The 16,993-nt window shown below is 38.5% G+C and overlaps 1 protein-coding gene across 2 annotated transcripts in view; it reads right to left on the reverse strand.

The window, feature by feature from the left end:
* Positions 1-3,468: 3,468 nt before the first annotated feature.
* Positions 3,469-16,993, reverse strand: part of adamts3 (ADAM metallopeptidase with thrombospondin type 1 motif, 3) — a 278,467-nt gene continuing 264,942 nt past the window's right edge. For both annotated transcript variants that reach the window (XM_057832049.1, XM_057832048.1), the window contains one exon: positions 3,469-9,206. In XM_057832049.1, the coding sequence (XP_057688032.1) occupies positions 8,734-9,206 (473 nt within the window). In that variant the 3' untranslated portion in view covers positions 3,469-8,733. The remainder of the gene's footprint in view (positions 9,207-16,993) is intronic.

Consider the following 16,993-nt stretch of genomic DNA (forward strand, 5'->3'; position numbering starts at 1 on the left):
CAATTCAATAAAATCAATTCAATAAAAGTATGCACTTAGATGAGGATGGGTGAGATTTGTGCGGCAAAGGTGGAGCAATTTTCGTGAGCCTGGACCGGGACTGTGGTGTAGACAGAAGGCACACAGGCGAACAAAGCATTTCTCTCATCCATGACCATATCTTGAATATTGCTTGAATATTAAGAGTTCAATGCAATTTCTTCAACAGCGTCAGGAATTGCCGAGGCTCTGCCTCGGGGTCATAATAATACCGGGAAGATTTCCATTGTCGTCAGCATATACAGTATATCATCCTCAAAACCATCTTCCACGAAAACGAAAACATGTTTATCTGATTTAATGTCTAAATCGTTGAAGACTATTTGTCTGACGATTGTGCCATATTAGGTGGGGTTCAAATCTGGGCAGGAGTGTTGATATTACTTTGGATTTATCCACCTGCCTTTGTCTATTACTAGGTTAAACTGGAAGCCAAAAAGTATTCCCTACGCTGCCAACCATTGTAGCGTCCCCCGCCGGTCACAGCCTAGGTGTCAGTTTTAACACAGTCAACTGCTCCAGTGTAACCAGCCTAAAAGGGAGCCTGAGTGTCTGACACTAAGGTGTCTGTGCAGAAACTCCCACAGTTGGTTCCGCATGTACCGCTTGTGCTAATGATACATTTCATGGGGAAGAAAATTCCTTAAACAAAACCGAAGTGGCACGTTAGTGAACCTAACCGAAAATGCAAAACTGTAACAGTTCAATGCATCCACGTGAACCGTTACACCCTTACTTAGTGAGAGGGTTGTGTTCGAACAGATCCAGCTTTTTTTGATGCAAGATAATCTTATCAACTCATTCCAGTCTGGATTTCGGCCACAGCATAGCACCGAGACCGTGCTTATCAAAGTCCTAAATGATATTCGTCGGAATACTGATGCAGGCAAAACATCTGTTCTTCTACTTAATGGATCTCAGTGCTGCATTCGACACGGTTGAGCACAACATAGTACTCAGCAGATTGGAACAGTGGGTAGGGCTCACTGACACTGTTCTTCAGTGGTTCACAACTTATTTACATGATAGGGATTTCTTTGTGTCAATTGGAAACCATCACTCAGAACGAACCAAATTCACGAGTGGAGTCTCTCAAGGGTCCATTCTTGGACCACTCTTATTTAACATCTACTAGTATATGCTTCTCCTAGCTCAGATCATGTAACAGTATGACATCTCCTAAATTACCTATGCAGATGACACACAATTCTACATTTCTGTGTCCCCACATGATTATAGTTCCTTAGTCTCCCCTGAGTAAATGCATTCATCAAATCAATGAATCGATGTGCCAGAATTTTCTCCAGCTAAATGTGGAGGAAACAGAAGTGATCATTTTTGGGCCAAAAATGGAAAGGTCAAACGATAAGCACGCACCTTAGCACAAAGTAACTTACCCCTACAAATCAAGTCACAAATCTTTGCGTAATTATTGACTCAGACCTAAAATTTGATAGCCATCTAAAGTCCGTCACTAAATCTGCTTATTACCCCCTAAAAAATATAGCCATAGTTAAGGGGCTTCTGACTCAACAAGACATAGAAAAACTTTATATGCATTCATTTTCAGTAGATTGGACTATTGTAACCTATATTTACAGGTCTTGATAAAAAAATCAGTCAAGAAGCTGCAGCTAGTACAGAATGTTGCAGCCAGAGTCCTTACAAATACAAGTAAATTGGACCACATTACACCGATTTTTAAATCATTACACTGGCTTCCAGTGAGTCACGGATAGACTATAAAATACTACTGCTCGTCTATAAAACACTTAAGGGCCTTGGACCAAAATACATGCTTGAATTGTTGGATTCCTATGAAACATTTAGACCCCTAAGGTTGGAACCGGTCTCCCATATGTTCCAAGAACAGGACCAAGCAGGCTGAGGCAGCATTTAATTATTATGCTCCTCACCTCTGGAACAAATTTCCTGAAGGCCTGAAATGTGCTAAAACTTTTAGTGGCTTTAATTCAGGGCTAAAAAAATAAAACCTTTGTTCGCCACAGCATATCCATAACTGTCTACATATTTCAAACTTCAGGCTACTCGCTTTTTATTCCTTTTCTGCTTTATTTCCATTTCTGATTTAAATTTAATGTGATTTTCATGCATAATTTCCTTTCCTGTTTTGATTACCTTTGTCTTAATGTTTTTTTGATTTAATGTGATTTTTATGAGCTTCATGTGATGTAAAGCACTTTGAATTACCTTGTTTTGAATTGTGCTATAAGAATAAATGTGTCTTGCCTTGTCTTGCCTTAGTGACAGTTGCAGCAATTGTTAGACTATGAAAAAGGCTAAACATGACTGATAATCTACCTCAGATTGTGTAAAATCTCTCCTCGTGGGGCATTACTCATGATGAGAAAATTGAGGGCTCAACTGAGAACAACACGACAGGAGCTGGTCAATGACCTGAAGAGAGCAGGATGCACAGCTTCAAAGGCTACTGTCAGTAGAACACTACGGTGCAATGGTTTAAAATCATGCATTGCTCAGTAGGTTCCCCTGTTGAAGGCAGTACATGTGAAGAAACGCCTGAAGTTTGCCAGGGATCATCTGAATGATGCACAGGGGTCATGCGAGAAAGTCATGTGGTTAGATGAGACCAAAGTAGAATTTTTTGGTACAAACTTTACTCGTCGTGTGTGGAGGAAAAAGAAGGATGAGTACAATCCCAAGAACACCATGTCCACTGTGCAGTATCGGGGTGGAAACCTCATGCTTTGGGGCTGCTTTTCGGCAAAGGGTACATGACATCTGTACTGTATAAAGCAGAGGATGAATGGTGAAATGTATCGTCAGATTTTGAGCCACAACCTCCTTCCTTCAGTCAGAGACTTGAAGATGAGTCGTGGCTCTCCTGACATCAATCCAATAGAAAATCTTTGGATCGATCTGAAACTTTGTGTTTCTGAACGTCAGCCCCGAAAACTGACAGAGAAGATTTGCGTGGAGGAATGGGCCAAAATCCCTGTTTCCATATGTAAAAAAAAAAAAAAAATAAAACTGTTGAAGAACTGCAGAAAGTGTATGACCTCTGTAATTGCAAAGGCTTCTGCACTAAATATTAGCACTGATTTTTTCAGGGGTACAAATACCTATGAACCCAAGTAAATTACAAATGAATTATTGAAAAATGATACAATGTGAGTTCCGGATTTTTTTTTTTTTTTTAGATTATTTCTCTATAAGTGAAAATGCATCTACTGTATGATTGAAATTTCAGACCTCTCTTTTCTAAGTAGGTGAACTTGCTAAATCACAAAGGGTGCAAATACATACAGCTCCTCACTGTATTTCAACATACAAATATATAATAATAGAAACAAAATTGATTGAAAAGTGATTTTGGGAAAGCAAAGAAAGAACACAGAGGTGTTGATCCTATCCTTTATTGCTATGTGCTCCCCAGTCCAACAAACAGCATCAGTAGTAGTGTACACTTGAATCTACACAAAATACACAAGACAAGCACAATGGAGACATGACAATGCACAGGTTGTATGGATACAGTACTGGGAGGAGGCTCAGGGGTTTTGTCGCTGCTAACTACACTAGCTGTTAGCATTAAGCGCTCATATGGTCGGTTTTGACAAAAAAACAAATTAGCTGTGAAAAGACAGCCTGCTGACAAACATCTCAAAATTGAGCGTGTATATTTACATCTAATTGTTTGCAAAAAACAATGTCATTTCTATCCTAGTAGATCGTATTCATTTGGGAAAAAAAACTGCGCGAACAGCACCGCCCCTTCAATAAATAGGTCTGCACTCAATGCTAACTATATACACGTACTATACATTGTTGTACATTGTGTTGTGTGTTTATTGCAGTCAGATGCATGGTGGTTGTGAGGAAATCCGTCGTTAAAACGTTGGTAGGCAGTGACATTTAGTCCAGCAGCAATTAATCAATTAATTTGAGTAATTTTATTAGAAAAATGTTTCAAATCAAATTTTGCTGCATCGAGGATTCATTTAATTAGAGTGACCGTTGTAATGGTTTATTTTGAAAGTGTTGCATTAGTTTTATTGATTCGGGTGGATACACTGCCCTCGAGTGGCAACAGTGAATATGCCATAACTCGTCTAACATGGCTGAATCCAGCTGCTCCCTGTTAAGACCAACATAAGGTATGTTTTGTTTGAGTTAATGTTTTGTTGATGAATTCATTATTTAATTTAGATGTATATTCAGCAGTTTTTTGTGGAAATAGGTGTCTGATTTTTTAAGTTTTTTTTTGTTTTTTGTTTTTTAACTGCATATGCATTTTATACCATTTAAGCTAGCGGAATTTGCTATGAAACTTAGCCAATTGTTCTTTAGTTGTACTTAGATTGGATTTTTTTTTCCTTTCTTTTTTTTTAAGCTAAGCTCGGGTAATTTCTTGTGGAAGGAAAGTGCAATTCTGTGTAATTTGAAGAAACTCAGGAATTTTATTTTGCATTCACATGAAAGTGCAATCTTAGCAGGCTAAATTAAATACCATTGCAAGCATAAGCACCTGTTTATGTTTTACAAATCCTAAAGTTTATTCTCCAATACATTAAATGTTCGTTATCTCATTACTTGATTATTTAAACTCACTGATAGATTGATTACCTAAATAATCGATAGCTGCAGCCCTAGTGACGTTTAGCTAACTGCTAAAACGTTGGAAGTCAGCGAGGCAAAGAAATGGGCAGACGAGTGATAGATGTCTAATCTATTTGAGCAGAGAGGGCTGGCAGTGAATGATCATGTTTCAGTGCCATTGACAGCGTGAGACGTGTCTGTGGTGGCCGTATCGGTGGGGTCGACGTTCCCATCGAATGCAAGGCACTGACATTGTCCCTTTTACAGTGAGTTAACCATTGACAACGGTAGACATCCAATTCGTTAAAACTGGGAGTACTGGCAGTGAATGCTCATCTTTAAATGCTATTGACAGTGCTAGACATCCAATCCATTTTGACTCGCAGGACCAAATGAACGAACAAGTATTAGGTAATGAAATAATATTATAGTGCGTACGACAGGATGAAAAACGGTCTTTAACAGCATTATTAAGTGAATTAGAATCATATTTTGAGCCGATTCGACTATATACAACAATTTTGAAAAGTGCAGATGACGAGAAATTAATCTTTTAATCCGCTGTTTAGCCACATCTACCATTATAGGGCTCCAGCGTCCCCAACAGGAGAATGACGTCGCAGGGTAATAGTTTTATCTGATTTAGAATTCAGCCCATTGAGGGGGAATTATTCAGAACGAGGAAAAAGCGACATTGCCCATGCGTCATTGTTTCAGTCTCTCTACTACAATATTTTGACAGGATATCCTTTTTATCGAAGTATTTTTCCCCAATTGTTAAATAAATGGTATGGTCATGAAAAATAACAGTCTTGTGCTAAATGGAATATGAAATAATAAAAATGCATGTATTCAGCACGACATGGCAAAATTAAACCATAATGGTCGAAACTGTACTTCACCTTTACTGTCGCACCTCCCGAACGGTATCTTATGCCACCGTAGTTAGTCAGGATTTTGTCATTTCCCTTCCCCAGCTTCAGAGAATGTGAACAAACCAAGAGGCGTGACAGCTAGTCGACATGCTAACCCGAACCGAGTGATGTCTCAAAGTCTTATTTTTGCTTTTCGAAACGAAAAATCACACAAAACTAGCCCGGATCATATCACACGACGGCGGGGTTGTGGATTGTCTTTGCTGATCGGCAACCCGCCCGACGGCGAGCAGGTTACAGCTCGTTCCCCTGCTATGGAAGGAAAGCTCGCCGGGAAAGCAGCTGGAGAGTACCACTGGACAAACCGGCCGACGTTGAAAGAGCACGTAGCTGCCACATGGTCAACACCAATATGGCGTAAAAATAATGCTGTACTACACGGCAAAGACGTAAACAGAGAGCGGCATGCAGTTGTTGTGCAGCTAACATGGCAGGATGTGTCTGACGAGGGGTTTTCTACATGTCCGTCAATGATCAAACTGAATTAAATAGTCCTTTATTTAAAGAAAGTTTGTAGTGTTTACTTTGTAATCGCTGTATTCGCGGCCATTTTTAACGCAAAGTTGCAATTTATGATGGGATTGAAAATTTGACAGAACACGAGGCACACAAGGAGGGCATTAAGCTGAGTATAGAGGGGGGTGTGCAAACAAGCCACCGGTCGTCGGCCGAGTGGGATTCTTGGTGGACAATCAGCCACAAAAAGCAAGCCACCTTCGTATTAAAACATGTGCCATGATCCCAGTATTTCACATATTACAAAATAAGATGTTTACTCACTACCATCGCACCTCGATGTTTACTTACTAACTCGTATGTCCAATGGTCCCATAGTAGTAGGGCTTGTTTTGGCCAATATCCGTGGTGAACGGGAACCTTTTGAAACCACCAAAACACGCCTCTCCTTAGTGCAGCAACAATTTTCTGCAGCCGTTTGGCTGGGGTGATGCTAAAAATAAACAAATTCGCAAAATCAGCTGAATCCGCAGTCCATCTGCATGCTATAAAGCAATGCTGTATTGTGAGATTCTGACCCGGGTGACGTCACGTTCGCATTCGTCCTAAATTCTAGACTGAAGCCGGAAGTCACTCATTTTCATAGATATATTATATATATTGAATACATAAAACGATTGCATCCACACATATCCAAGTGGTCCATTTCATTCAGGAGCATAAAACACCACGTGAAATATGAAATAAACGTTTTTTTATGTCATACGCACTTTAAAGCTGTTTTAGCAGTAAGATTGATTGTTGTGTTTCCTTAGTTTAAGTAGTTAATTTTTAAAACCGTCAATGGCTGCCAATAGCACAGTCAATTTTTGCCAAATTATTTTGTACGTATCATCAATTCAACTCAAACACTTGGTTTGGACGTCTATCGCTCTCAGCAGCAGCCAATATGTTAATTTAGCCAATTGAACAATGGATGTGATGATGTGTTTCCCTCGTTTCGGGTTAATTTGACAAAATTACGGTGCAGTCACTGTAAAAAGCAACTCTGATTCGTCTATCAATATCAATAGCAGCCAGTGAATTGAAAACACTCATTGACTGTGACGGACGCCCATTTGGATCGGATGTCTATCGCTGTCACTGGCAGCCCGGGAGTTAGTGTTTTTCCACTGGCATGATGCATCCATCCATACACATGACTGCATTAGTCCTAAAACAAATTAAGAAAAACAAAGCTGAGCTCGTGTGGCCGTAACTTGGGAAAGTTGCGGCTGCTACATAGAAGGTAAAAACATTGACAGTTTTGTGACATTAACACTGAGATGGTGTAGGGGGAAAAAATGTTCAGTTCGCCATACTGATTATTGTCCTGTAATTCCAGATTGCCGTGTAGCAGGAAAGGAAGCACCATAATGCAGAATTCATTAAATTAAAGGCAACTCAAATCATTGTAATAACAACATTGTGCGTAATGTATGACTAGCTGCATTCTCACAGAGTTTATCACAAGATAAAAGTAACATTGCATACATTTCCTTTTTGTATCTAATGGTCTTAGATGTTTACTAAAATGTGCAAGCTAGCGGTTAGTTGATGACTAACTTGTCTGATATTTATAAAAACAGTTTTGTAACTGGCCTTAATGTTATAAGAAATGTGAACGTTATCTGCTAGCCAAAATGCGACTGTTTTGCTTGTTTCTTGAAAACATGCACAAGTTTCAAATAATATTTGTGATTTTTAATGGAAGCAAACACATCTGTTAGATCTGATTTGCTTGTTCTTGATGTTTGAAAAAAGTCTCATTAGAAAAGAAATATTTAGATTTTTAAATAGTAGAAACAATCGTGCCGCTCTAACTTGTGTCTTTGATGTTATAAAAATTGTGAACGTTAACTGCTAGCTAAAACACGTTGGTTAGGTTTGGTGTTTCATGTTTTATGAAAAAATGCACGAGCTCCAGATTGTTTTTGTTAACTTTTGAGAAAACAAGCTGATTTGGTATGCCCAATTTACTTGTCTTTGATGTTCACAAAACACTTTGTCTCATTAAAAATCAGAATTCCTTATCTAACTTATCTTTGATGTATAAGACTTATATTCTATAGCCTTTGACAATTACAATAACATACTGTCTTTGATGTTTAAGATTATTTGTATTTTTATAACTAGCCTTTGATAATTATAAAAAGACATACAATTTAGTTTGTAAGGGATTAAATTGTTAAAAACAAAAACAAAAAAAAAACCGCATATTTTTTAACGACTAAAAGATCATAGTTGTCAAAATCCGTCTTGAATTTTCATACAAAAACATGTTACGTTCACGACATTTTGGCATTTTTACAGACAACCTGGATAGTCTAAATTGTTCTTATTTTGAAGCAGATGCCCTGACTTCCTCTGTATGACAGCACAGTAACTAACTACAAAGTGAACCAGCACCTCTTTGTTTCTGTCTTTGATGATTTATATTTTTTTTGTTTGGTTTGAGATGACCCAGAAAGATTAAACTGCTGTGTCTGCGTAGTCCGGTTAACTCTTTCGGCGTCACTGACGAGAATAGCGGGATGAAAGTTGCAGCTCCAAAAAGTTTATCTCTAGTAGACGTCCAATCCATTTGAAGTAGGAGGGTTCATTCACTACCAACCCTCCCACTTCAAATGGATTGGATGTCTATCACCGTCAATGGCAGCAAAATAGTTAAAGAAAGCGCCGCTCATCTCTCCACTTCCGAATACGTGGCGGGCCACCTGCTGACGTTCCTCGGGTTCCTCCTGGGTGCTGACGTAACTTTAGCTTTCTTGGGCAGAGTGGGCGTGGCTAACGGTCTTGAGCGTCCATTTTTTTGCTGTTTAGCGACGTTTGACTTCTGTTTACCGTTGTTTTGCTGCTGTTTCCCAGAATTTTGTGTCTGTTTACTGCCACCCTGTTGCGGTTTACCGCTGTTTTGTTGCGGTTTCCCGCCGTTTTGTCGTTTCCCGGCACGGGTCGCATTAGCCATCAATGTCTCCAACAGCTGAGAGGCGGAACCGAAGCGCAGGCGGTCCTCGGGCTCGGCGAAAACCGCCCCGCCGCTGATCCGTTTGCTGCACGACTCGCAGCAAAGTTTGTTATATCCGGGGATGGAGCAGTATCGAGCCAGAACTTCCATCTGGCAGAAGATGGATTTGTCTCCGTGGCAGGGCTCGTCTGGAAATCAAAGCACATCAAAGTGTGAGAGTGCATCGAAAAGCATCTAGTATATCAAAAGACAGGAACGGTGAATTATTCAGCGAGACATCAGCTTTTGAAGATGGCCAAATGTCATGTCATTTCAGGAGAGGCACATTAGAAGATTGTTACACATGTTTGCATAATAACAAACAAATAAGCTCTTTCACTGTCACCTTTTTCGGAGCAAGCAACTCCGAAATGCCAACCATTAAATTGCATTTCCACTGATATATCAAGTAGTTTTGCACCGATACCATTTTTTTGGCTTCATATACTGATTCCTATACTTGCTTGTGTGGTATTAGTCGATGCCGATACTGTAGCGATAATACGTATTTTGAAAAACAATCTAAAAAATAATCTTTTAATACTAAATTACTCACTTGAAATTTAAACTATTTGCTATCATGGGTGGTCAGACTCTTCTTTAACTCATTGGCTGTCATTGACGTCCAAGCCATTTGAAGTGAGAGGGACTAATAAACATTACAGTACATTTCCTCAATAAAATAAAATACACTTTAAATCTAGTACTGATAAACTTTCATCATTTTCAGAGCAAGCAACTCCAAAATGCAAACTATCTTTTCCACTAATATTTCAAGTTTTGTGTAACGATACCGTTTTATGGCTTCAGATGCTGAAGCTGAAACGGTAGCGATAACACACATTTTGGAAAAAAATCGGAAAAGCCGTTAAAGATGGATGGATGGATGGATGGATGCATGGATGGATATTTTTGTACATTCTTTTAATACTAAATTACTGGATACTCACTTGAAATGTAATGTATTTGCTATCATAGCTTGGTTAGACATGGCTTTTACTCATTAGCAGCCATTGGTGGTGCTAGATGTCCAAAGGCATTTGAAGTTGGAGGCATGGCACAATACACCCACTTTAAATGGATAAAGTGATAGATTGTCATCGTTTTCAGAGTAAGCAACTCCAAAATGCAAACCTTTTAACGGTATTTCCACTGATATTTTAAGTAGTTTTACACCAATACCTTTTTTTAGCTTCAGATACTGATTCCCATACTTGGCTGTGTGGTATTGGCCGATACCGATACTGAAGCCATAACACGCATTTTGAAAAAAATATTTTTTATAAAATGTAATAATAATAAATTACTGCATAGTCACTTGAAATGTAAAAGTATTTGCTATCATAGCTTGGTTAGATACTGCTTTAACTCACTGGCGGCCATTGATGGAACAAATGTTCATTCTCGGCCACCCTCCAACTTTAAATGCTTCGGATGTCCACTACTGATAAACGTTTACCGTTTTCAGAGCAAGCAACTCCAAAATGCCAACCATTTAAGTGTATTTACACTGATATTTCAAGTAGTGTTGTACCAATACCATTTTTTGGCTTCAGAAAACAAGATGAAGATACAGATTCCGATACATGACTGTGTGGTATCGGCCGATGCCGATACTGGAGCAATAACACGTATTTTGAAAAAAAAAAAAAAAAAAAAAAAAATTTTAAATTATTTTAGTACTAAATTACGGCATACTCACCTGAAATTTAAACTATTTGCTTGGTCAGACACTGCTTTAACTCATTGGCCGCCATAGACGGCTCTAGAAAACTGATCTTTTATTAGATTATCACTCGATGTCCAATCCATTTGAACTGGGAGGGTGGCAGTGCCATCCCTAGCACTTCAAACAGATTGGACATCTATGGCCGTCAGTGGAAGCCAATGCCAAGAAAGGTATTAATATTGGGGCATTTTAAATCATTTTCTGTTGATTTTCAGTCTTTTCTTTTTCCTTTTGGAGCATTTACCGTATTTCCTGTAGATTTTGGGTTACGGAACAGAGAGTGACCTGGGAATGTTCCCAAATAAATAAGAAGAGATTCAAAATCAACAGGAGGTAACCTGTAAATGCCCTAAAATGAACAGGAGTGACCTGTAAAGAGTCACAAGACTGGTTGTGAATGCTCTGGTTTCAGTGCAATTGACGGCACTAGTCGTCCAATTCAGTCAAAATGAATTGGACGTCTAGCGCCATCAGTGGCAGCCAGTGAGCGAAATCAGTGAGCTAAATCTTTCAGTGGAAGATTTTGGTAGCAACCAGTCGGTTACTTCTTTTGTCCTAAACTGTGACACCTTTTTAAAACGATATATCGATTCTTGGTGGGAGCATATCGATAACCTTTTGGGCTACAAAGTAATGCGGTATCTTGTTGTCACACCCCTATTAGTTAGTACCTAGTACTTACTTAGCACAGATGACATCCTTTTAGTGCTGCATCGGTACCGATACTAGAATCTGTGCAACACCAGAATCAACCAAATGAACAAATACACTTTACCAAGAATATTTCAAGTTAGGTAATCTGACAAAGTTGTATTTTTATGTGTATAAAAACATATTTACCATTGGATCATAAATGATATTTGTCGGAATTATTCATTCATTCATTCATTTTCCATGCCGCTTTTTATGACGCAGCTAAATCATCTGTTCTGCTACCATTGGATCTCAGTGCCGCATTCAACACAATTGATCACAACATACTACTCAGCAGATTGGAACTGTGTGTAGGGCTCACTGACACTGTTCTTCAGTGGTTCACTTCTTATTTAAATGAGAGGGATTTCTTTGTGTCAGTCGGAAACCATGAGTCCGAATGAACCAGATTCACATGTTGGGTTCCTAAAGGGTCCATTCTCTGACCACTTTTATTTAACATATTTATGCCTTCTCTAGCTCAGATCATGGAACAGTATGACATCTCCTATCACACTTATGCAGATGACACACAACATTTCTGTGTCCCCACATCAGAGGTTGTGCTAGACTTTTTCGTTGTCTGTCATTTTGACTGACAGTGTCATAAAAATCCGGTCATAATCTATTTTTACCCGTCACTTAATTTTTTAAAATGATAATAATGACATATTCAATAGTATTTAGTTTTCATTCATTTTTAATTAATATTCTGTCCGAACAAGCTTAACAAGAGGCAGACAGACAGCGGAGTGCACCAATCAGCGACGGGCAGATGTGCCGTTAGCAAAGCGACGAGGGCAGGACGAGGGACTTGCGTGCGGAAGTAAACATACGAGGAGAACGGAGTTTATTCAACATGGCTAGCGCGAGACAGACTGTTGTCAATGTCTCGTGTCGATGTGTTTTAGCTAATTTAAAACTGAATTTACCGCGGATTGGAACATATTCTCGGCTCTCCCGCCATCCGTGTTGTTGTAGAGACAACTTACGGCACGCAAGAGTGACGTTGCTCGTGAAGAACACGTCACGCAAATAAACAAATCTGATTTGTCGATTGATTTTGTACCTACTCGAGAGGCTATGTCCCAGACCTTTCTCTCAGTGTTTGAAAAATACAGGGAGAACAGTCTGGCCGTGCCAGGCAAACACTCAGTTGCCTTGACATTTTTCCGAGTAAGGCCAACGACGTCATGCATCAAGAGAGACAATAGCTAATTAATATGCTCACTCGCCACCCTGTGGTCTGGGGTGTGAATTGCAACCTGTCAAAATGACGGATGGACTTCAGTTTTTTTCTGTCACCGTTTTAAAAAACCGGTCAACGACGGAAAATATTCGGTTAACGCGACCCCTGCCCCACATGATTATAGTCCCTTGGTCTCCATGAATAAATACATTCATCAAATCAATAAATGGATGTACCAGAATTTTCTCCAGCTAAATGTGGAAAGACAGAGATGATCATTTTTGGGCAAAAAAAAAGAAAGGTCAAAGATCACCACGCACCTCAGCACAATGTCACTTACAGCTCAAATCAAGTAAAAAATCTTGGCGCAGTTATAGACTCAGACCCAAAGTCTGACAGCCATCTTAGGACTGTCACTAAATCTGCCTATTACCACCTAAAAAATATAGCCAGAATTAAGAGGCTTCTGTTTAAACAAGGCGTGGAAAAACTTATGCATGCATTCATTTTCAGAAGATCTTCAGAAGAAGAAGACTATTGCAGCGGTATATTTACAGGTCCTAAAAAAAAAAAAAAAAAAAAAAAAAAATCAGTCAGGAAGCTGCAGTTACTACAAAATGCTGTTGCCAGAGTCCTTACAAATACAAGGAAGCTGGATCATATTACACCGGTTATAAAATCGTTACACTGGCTTCCAGCGAGTCAAAGGATAGACTATAAAATATCGTAATTTTTCGATTATAAGGCGCACCTGACTGTAAGCTGCCACCCACCAAAGCTGACACGAAAACAGCATCTGTTCATAGATGAGCTGGACCGGACTTCCTCACCGTATTATGAGATATTTACACCAAAATATATTAACCACTAATACTTTATTTGACAGCGGTGTCAAAGAATGTCGTCAGACTGTCAAAATTATGACATAACTCTGCCATGAGCATTAATAAATCCTCATGACAGATTCGGCAAATTATCTCACTTTTGAATGGATGCAAAAGATCCGAGCTGGCCATAAATAGAGTTAGTGACAAATTTTGCCGGCTGACACTTGACATTTGTCATAAGCATTCATCAATGCCCCAATGACAGTAATGACATGTAATAATTACGATGGTTTTATGACAATCTAATGACGCCGCTGTCAAATGAAGTGTCACCTATTTACCCAAATAAATCGACAAATAAGCTGCACTGGACTATAAAGCGCAGGATTCAAAATGAGGGGGAAAAAGTAGCAGCTTATAGTTCGAAAATTAAGGGACTACTTCTTGTCTACAAAACACTTAATGGCCTGGGACCAAAATACATGCTCCATTTGTTTGATCACTATGAAGCATCTAGACCCCTAAGGTTGTCTTGAACCGGTCTGCTGTATGTTCCAAGAGCAAGAACGAAGCAGAGTGAGGCAACATTATTTACTCTGCTCCTCACCTCTGGAACAAGTTACCTGAAGGTCTGAAGTGCTCAAACTGTAAGCTCCTTCAAATCAGGCCTATAAACACTATTGTTTACCACAGCATATTCATAACTGTGTATACATTTCAAATTTCAAGTTATTTGCTTTTTCTTTTTTTTTGTTTTATTTTTATTTCCGATTTCAATTATTTTTTAAATTTTCTTGATGTTTTAATGTGATTATTAAGTATAGTTTTATTCCCTGTTTGAGGATCTTCATGTGATGTGAAGCTACTTCAATTGCTTTGTGTTGAATTGTGCTAAAGTGATCCTTCGTTTTCCCGGTTAACGGGGACCAGAACCCGCCGCATAAATAAAAACCGCCAAGTACCGCCCCCCCCACACTAAAAAAAATAAATAAAGTTTGGGTGTGTTCAATGTATTTATTCAGACTTGGGCATTGGAGAGAGATAGATATAAGACAAGGTTTTTTTCATTCCCCCCCCCCAAAGTATAGTTAAAAAAGACTTTTATGTGTATCTATTTTAATAAATGTTTTTTAAGCACTTCAAATGTAATAATTATGATAAGTTTTACTCATGTTACAGTCCCACTGAATTATTTTTAAACAAGAAAAAAGTAGAAAAATGCTTGTCTTTATTAAATGCTTCATTAAATGAGTCCATTCAAATCCACTCAAGCTGTTTACTTACACACAATAAGTTTCCACAGCAACTGTTTAACAACAGCAAACGCTGATTGACGCACTTAGTAGTTTCGGTTTCTAAGCGTCTCTGACAAGATCAAACCTTAATGTCTGTCAATCATCGTTAGCTTTAATAAGCAACTCCAGTGCATTGCCAGACCAAGAAAAGCAGCATGAGGGAGAGGGAGGCTACGTGATGGGATCGGAGCAGCTAATATATATTTATTTATTTATTTATTTATTTTTTAATTGAAAAAAACATCCACGATGGCCTGAGGGCACAATGTTTGAAGCGCGAAGTAGCGAGGGATCACTGTATACTAATAAATTTGCCTTGCCTTGCCATAAATTTCTCTTCAGACATTAATAAAAAGGCATACATTCGCTTTTGTAAAGGTGTAATTATCTTGTCGGACATGACAGACATAGCTGTTATTTAACATTCACAAATGGAGAGTTTGTGAAAGACTAATTCAACCGCGAGATGGACGATTGCCGTGCTCCTTTAGGTGACCCCCGCGTGCAATAAGTGGCAGAAGGACTGAAGGTATAGATTAGTTTCTTCTTATCAAAATGTCATTAGCGAGTGATTCATACATGGGGGTCCGCTAATACATGAAGGGGGCGGACGCAAACTCCCATGGAAATACAGTATAACGGAGTCGCTGCACTACTGTATTTAATCAGTCGAGGTTCACGTACAGTCGGACTTTCTCACCCCTAAAAGACTTTTTTGTTCCTCTGTGTTGGGTCACAGTACAACCAACGATTTCATCAAATGTGCCATTGACGGCCATTGGCATCCAATCCACTTGGACTGGGAGGGCTGAAAGCCATCGAACGATCGTCTATATGTGCCAGTGGCAGCCAATTAGTTTATTCATAAAAATATGAATACTAGGAGTGGGAACCTCTTGATATGCGATACAAGGCTCACGATTACGATTATCTCATGGTATGGCGCATTGGCGATACAACGATACATGGGTCAGGAAATCATTCTACCATACACAATATATCTATTTTTGGTCACTTCCTGTTGATTTTGGGGCATTTCCTGTTGATTTTGGGTCATTTACTATTGGATCACTTCCTGCTGATTTTGGGTTACTGAACAGGAAGTGACCCAGGAATAATTGTTTGGGAATAAATGTTTTATGGTTACAATAACAATGAAAAAAATAGTTTTTTTCCCCCATCACTCTTGGTTTTATTTGATTGCTAAAAAGTTCCTGTTTTTTATGGTCACCTTGTATATACAGTATATATACAGTACCGTTCAAAAGTTTGGGGTCTAAGTGACCTCAAACTTTTGTGTAATAAAAAAAAAATCATTGATAGATTATGATAATATATTATTAAATGATGTTTTTATAAGATACTCATGTGTGAATTTGAAAACACAGTGTGAAAATGGCTATTCGCAAACAATAGAATATATAATATTTTTCACTTCACTTCAAATTTTTTCACTTCAGATCGACCCCCTGCCAGAGCTCCAACGGCTGAGAGGGTGAGACGTAGAGCCAGAAGCATGAACAGAACCCTCCCAGATGTAAAAGATGAAGTTTCATTTCATTGAAATGAATAGATAATGGTATTTTTCAAATTTCATGGCAATAATGTCTATACAAACTATTGTCAAAAAGTGCCATTTTTTAATGCAAATTACTCATGCTCATTTAGTGCTCATTTGCTCAACCTTGATGTGCAATATATCAAAGTAAAGCTAAGATGTTATTTTTTTATGCTCAGCTGTCAAAAGTTAACTGAGATGTATAGTTTATCCGTAATCAAGCAATGTGGGTGATTTTCCATATTTGGCATTTGAAATTTTTCAACTTTAGCTGGTTATGAGACTTTCAAAAATATAAAAATTTTGGAATTACATAATCTTTTGATAATTTGGGATTAAAAATATGTATAACAAAACATGTTTGAACTGTTTTTTCTTTTTTTTCTTTTTTTCAGTTTTATACAGTATATATACTCATAGAAAAATCAACCCCTAATTTCACAAAAATGCTCAGAGTGTACAAGGTCAATGCTCCAACAATACATCACAAATTAAGTGACTGTTTGGCACTTTTTAGTGACACCATGTAATAGAGAATAAATTTTTCAATTACTCCAACCGCATGTGAATGCAGCATCAATATCACTGTGTGTGTGCCAATCATACAGTCAACGGCGCAAATTACATCTTCCCCCCTGCTTTATG

Source organism: Corythoichthys intestinalis, chromosome 3, assembly GCF_030265065.1.
Source record: "Corythoichthys intestinalis isolate RoL2023-P3 chromosome 3, ASM3026506v1, whole genome shotgun sequence".
Classification (NCBI taxonomy): Eukaryota; Metazoa; Chordata; class Actinopteri; order Syngnathiformes; family Syngnathidae; genus Corythoichthys; species Corythoichthys intestinalis.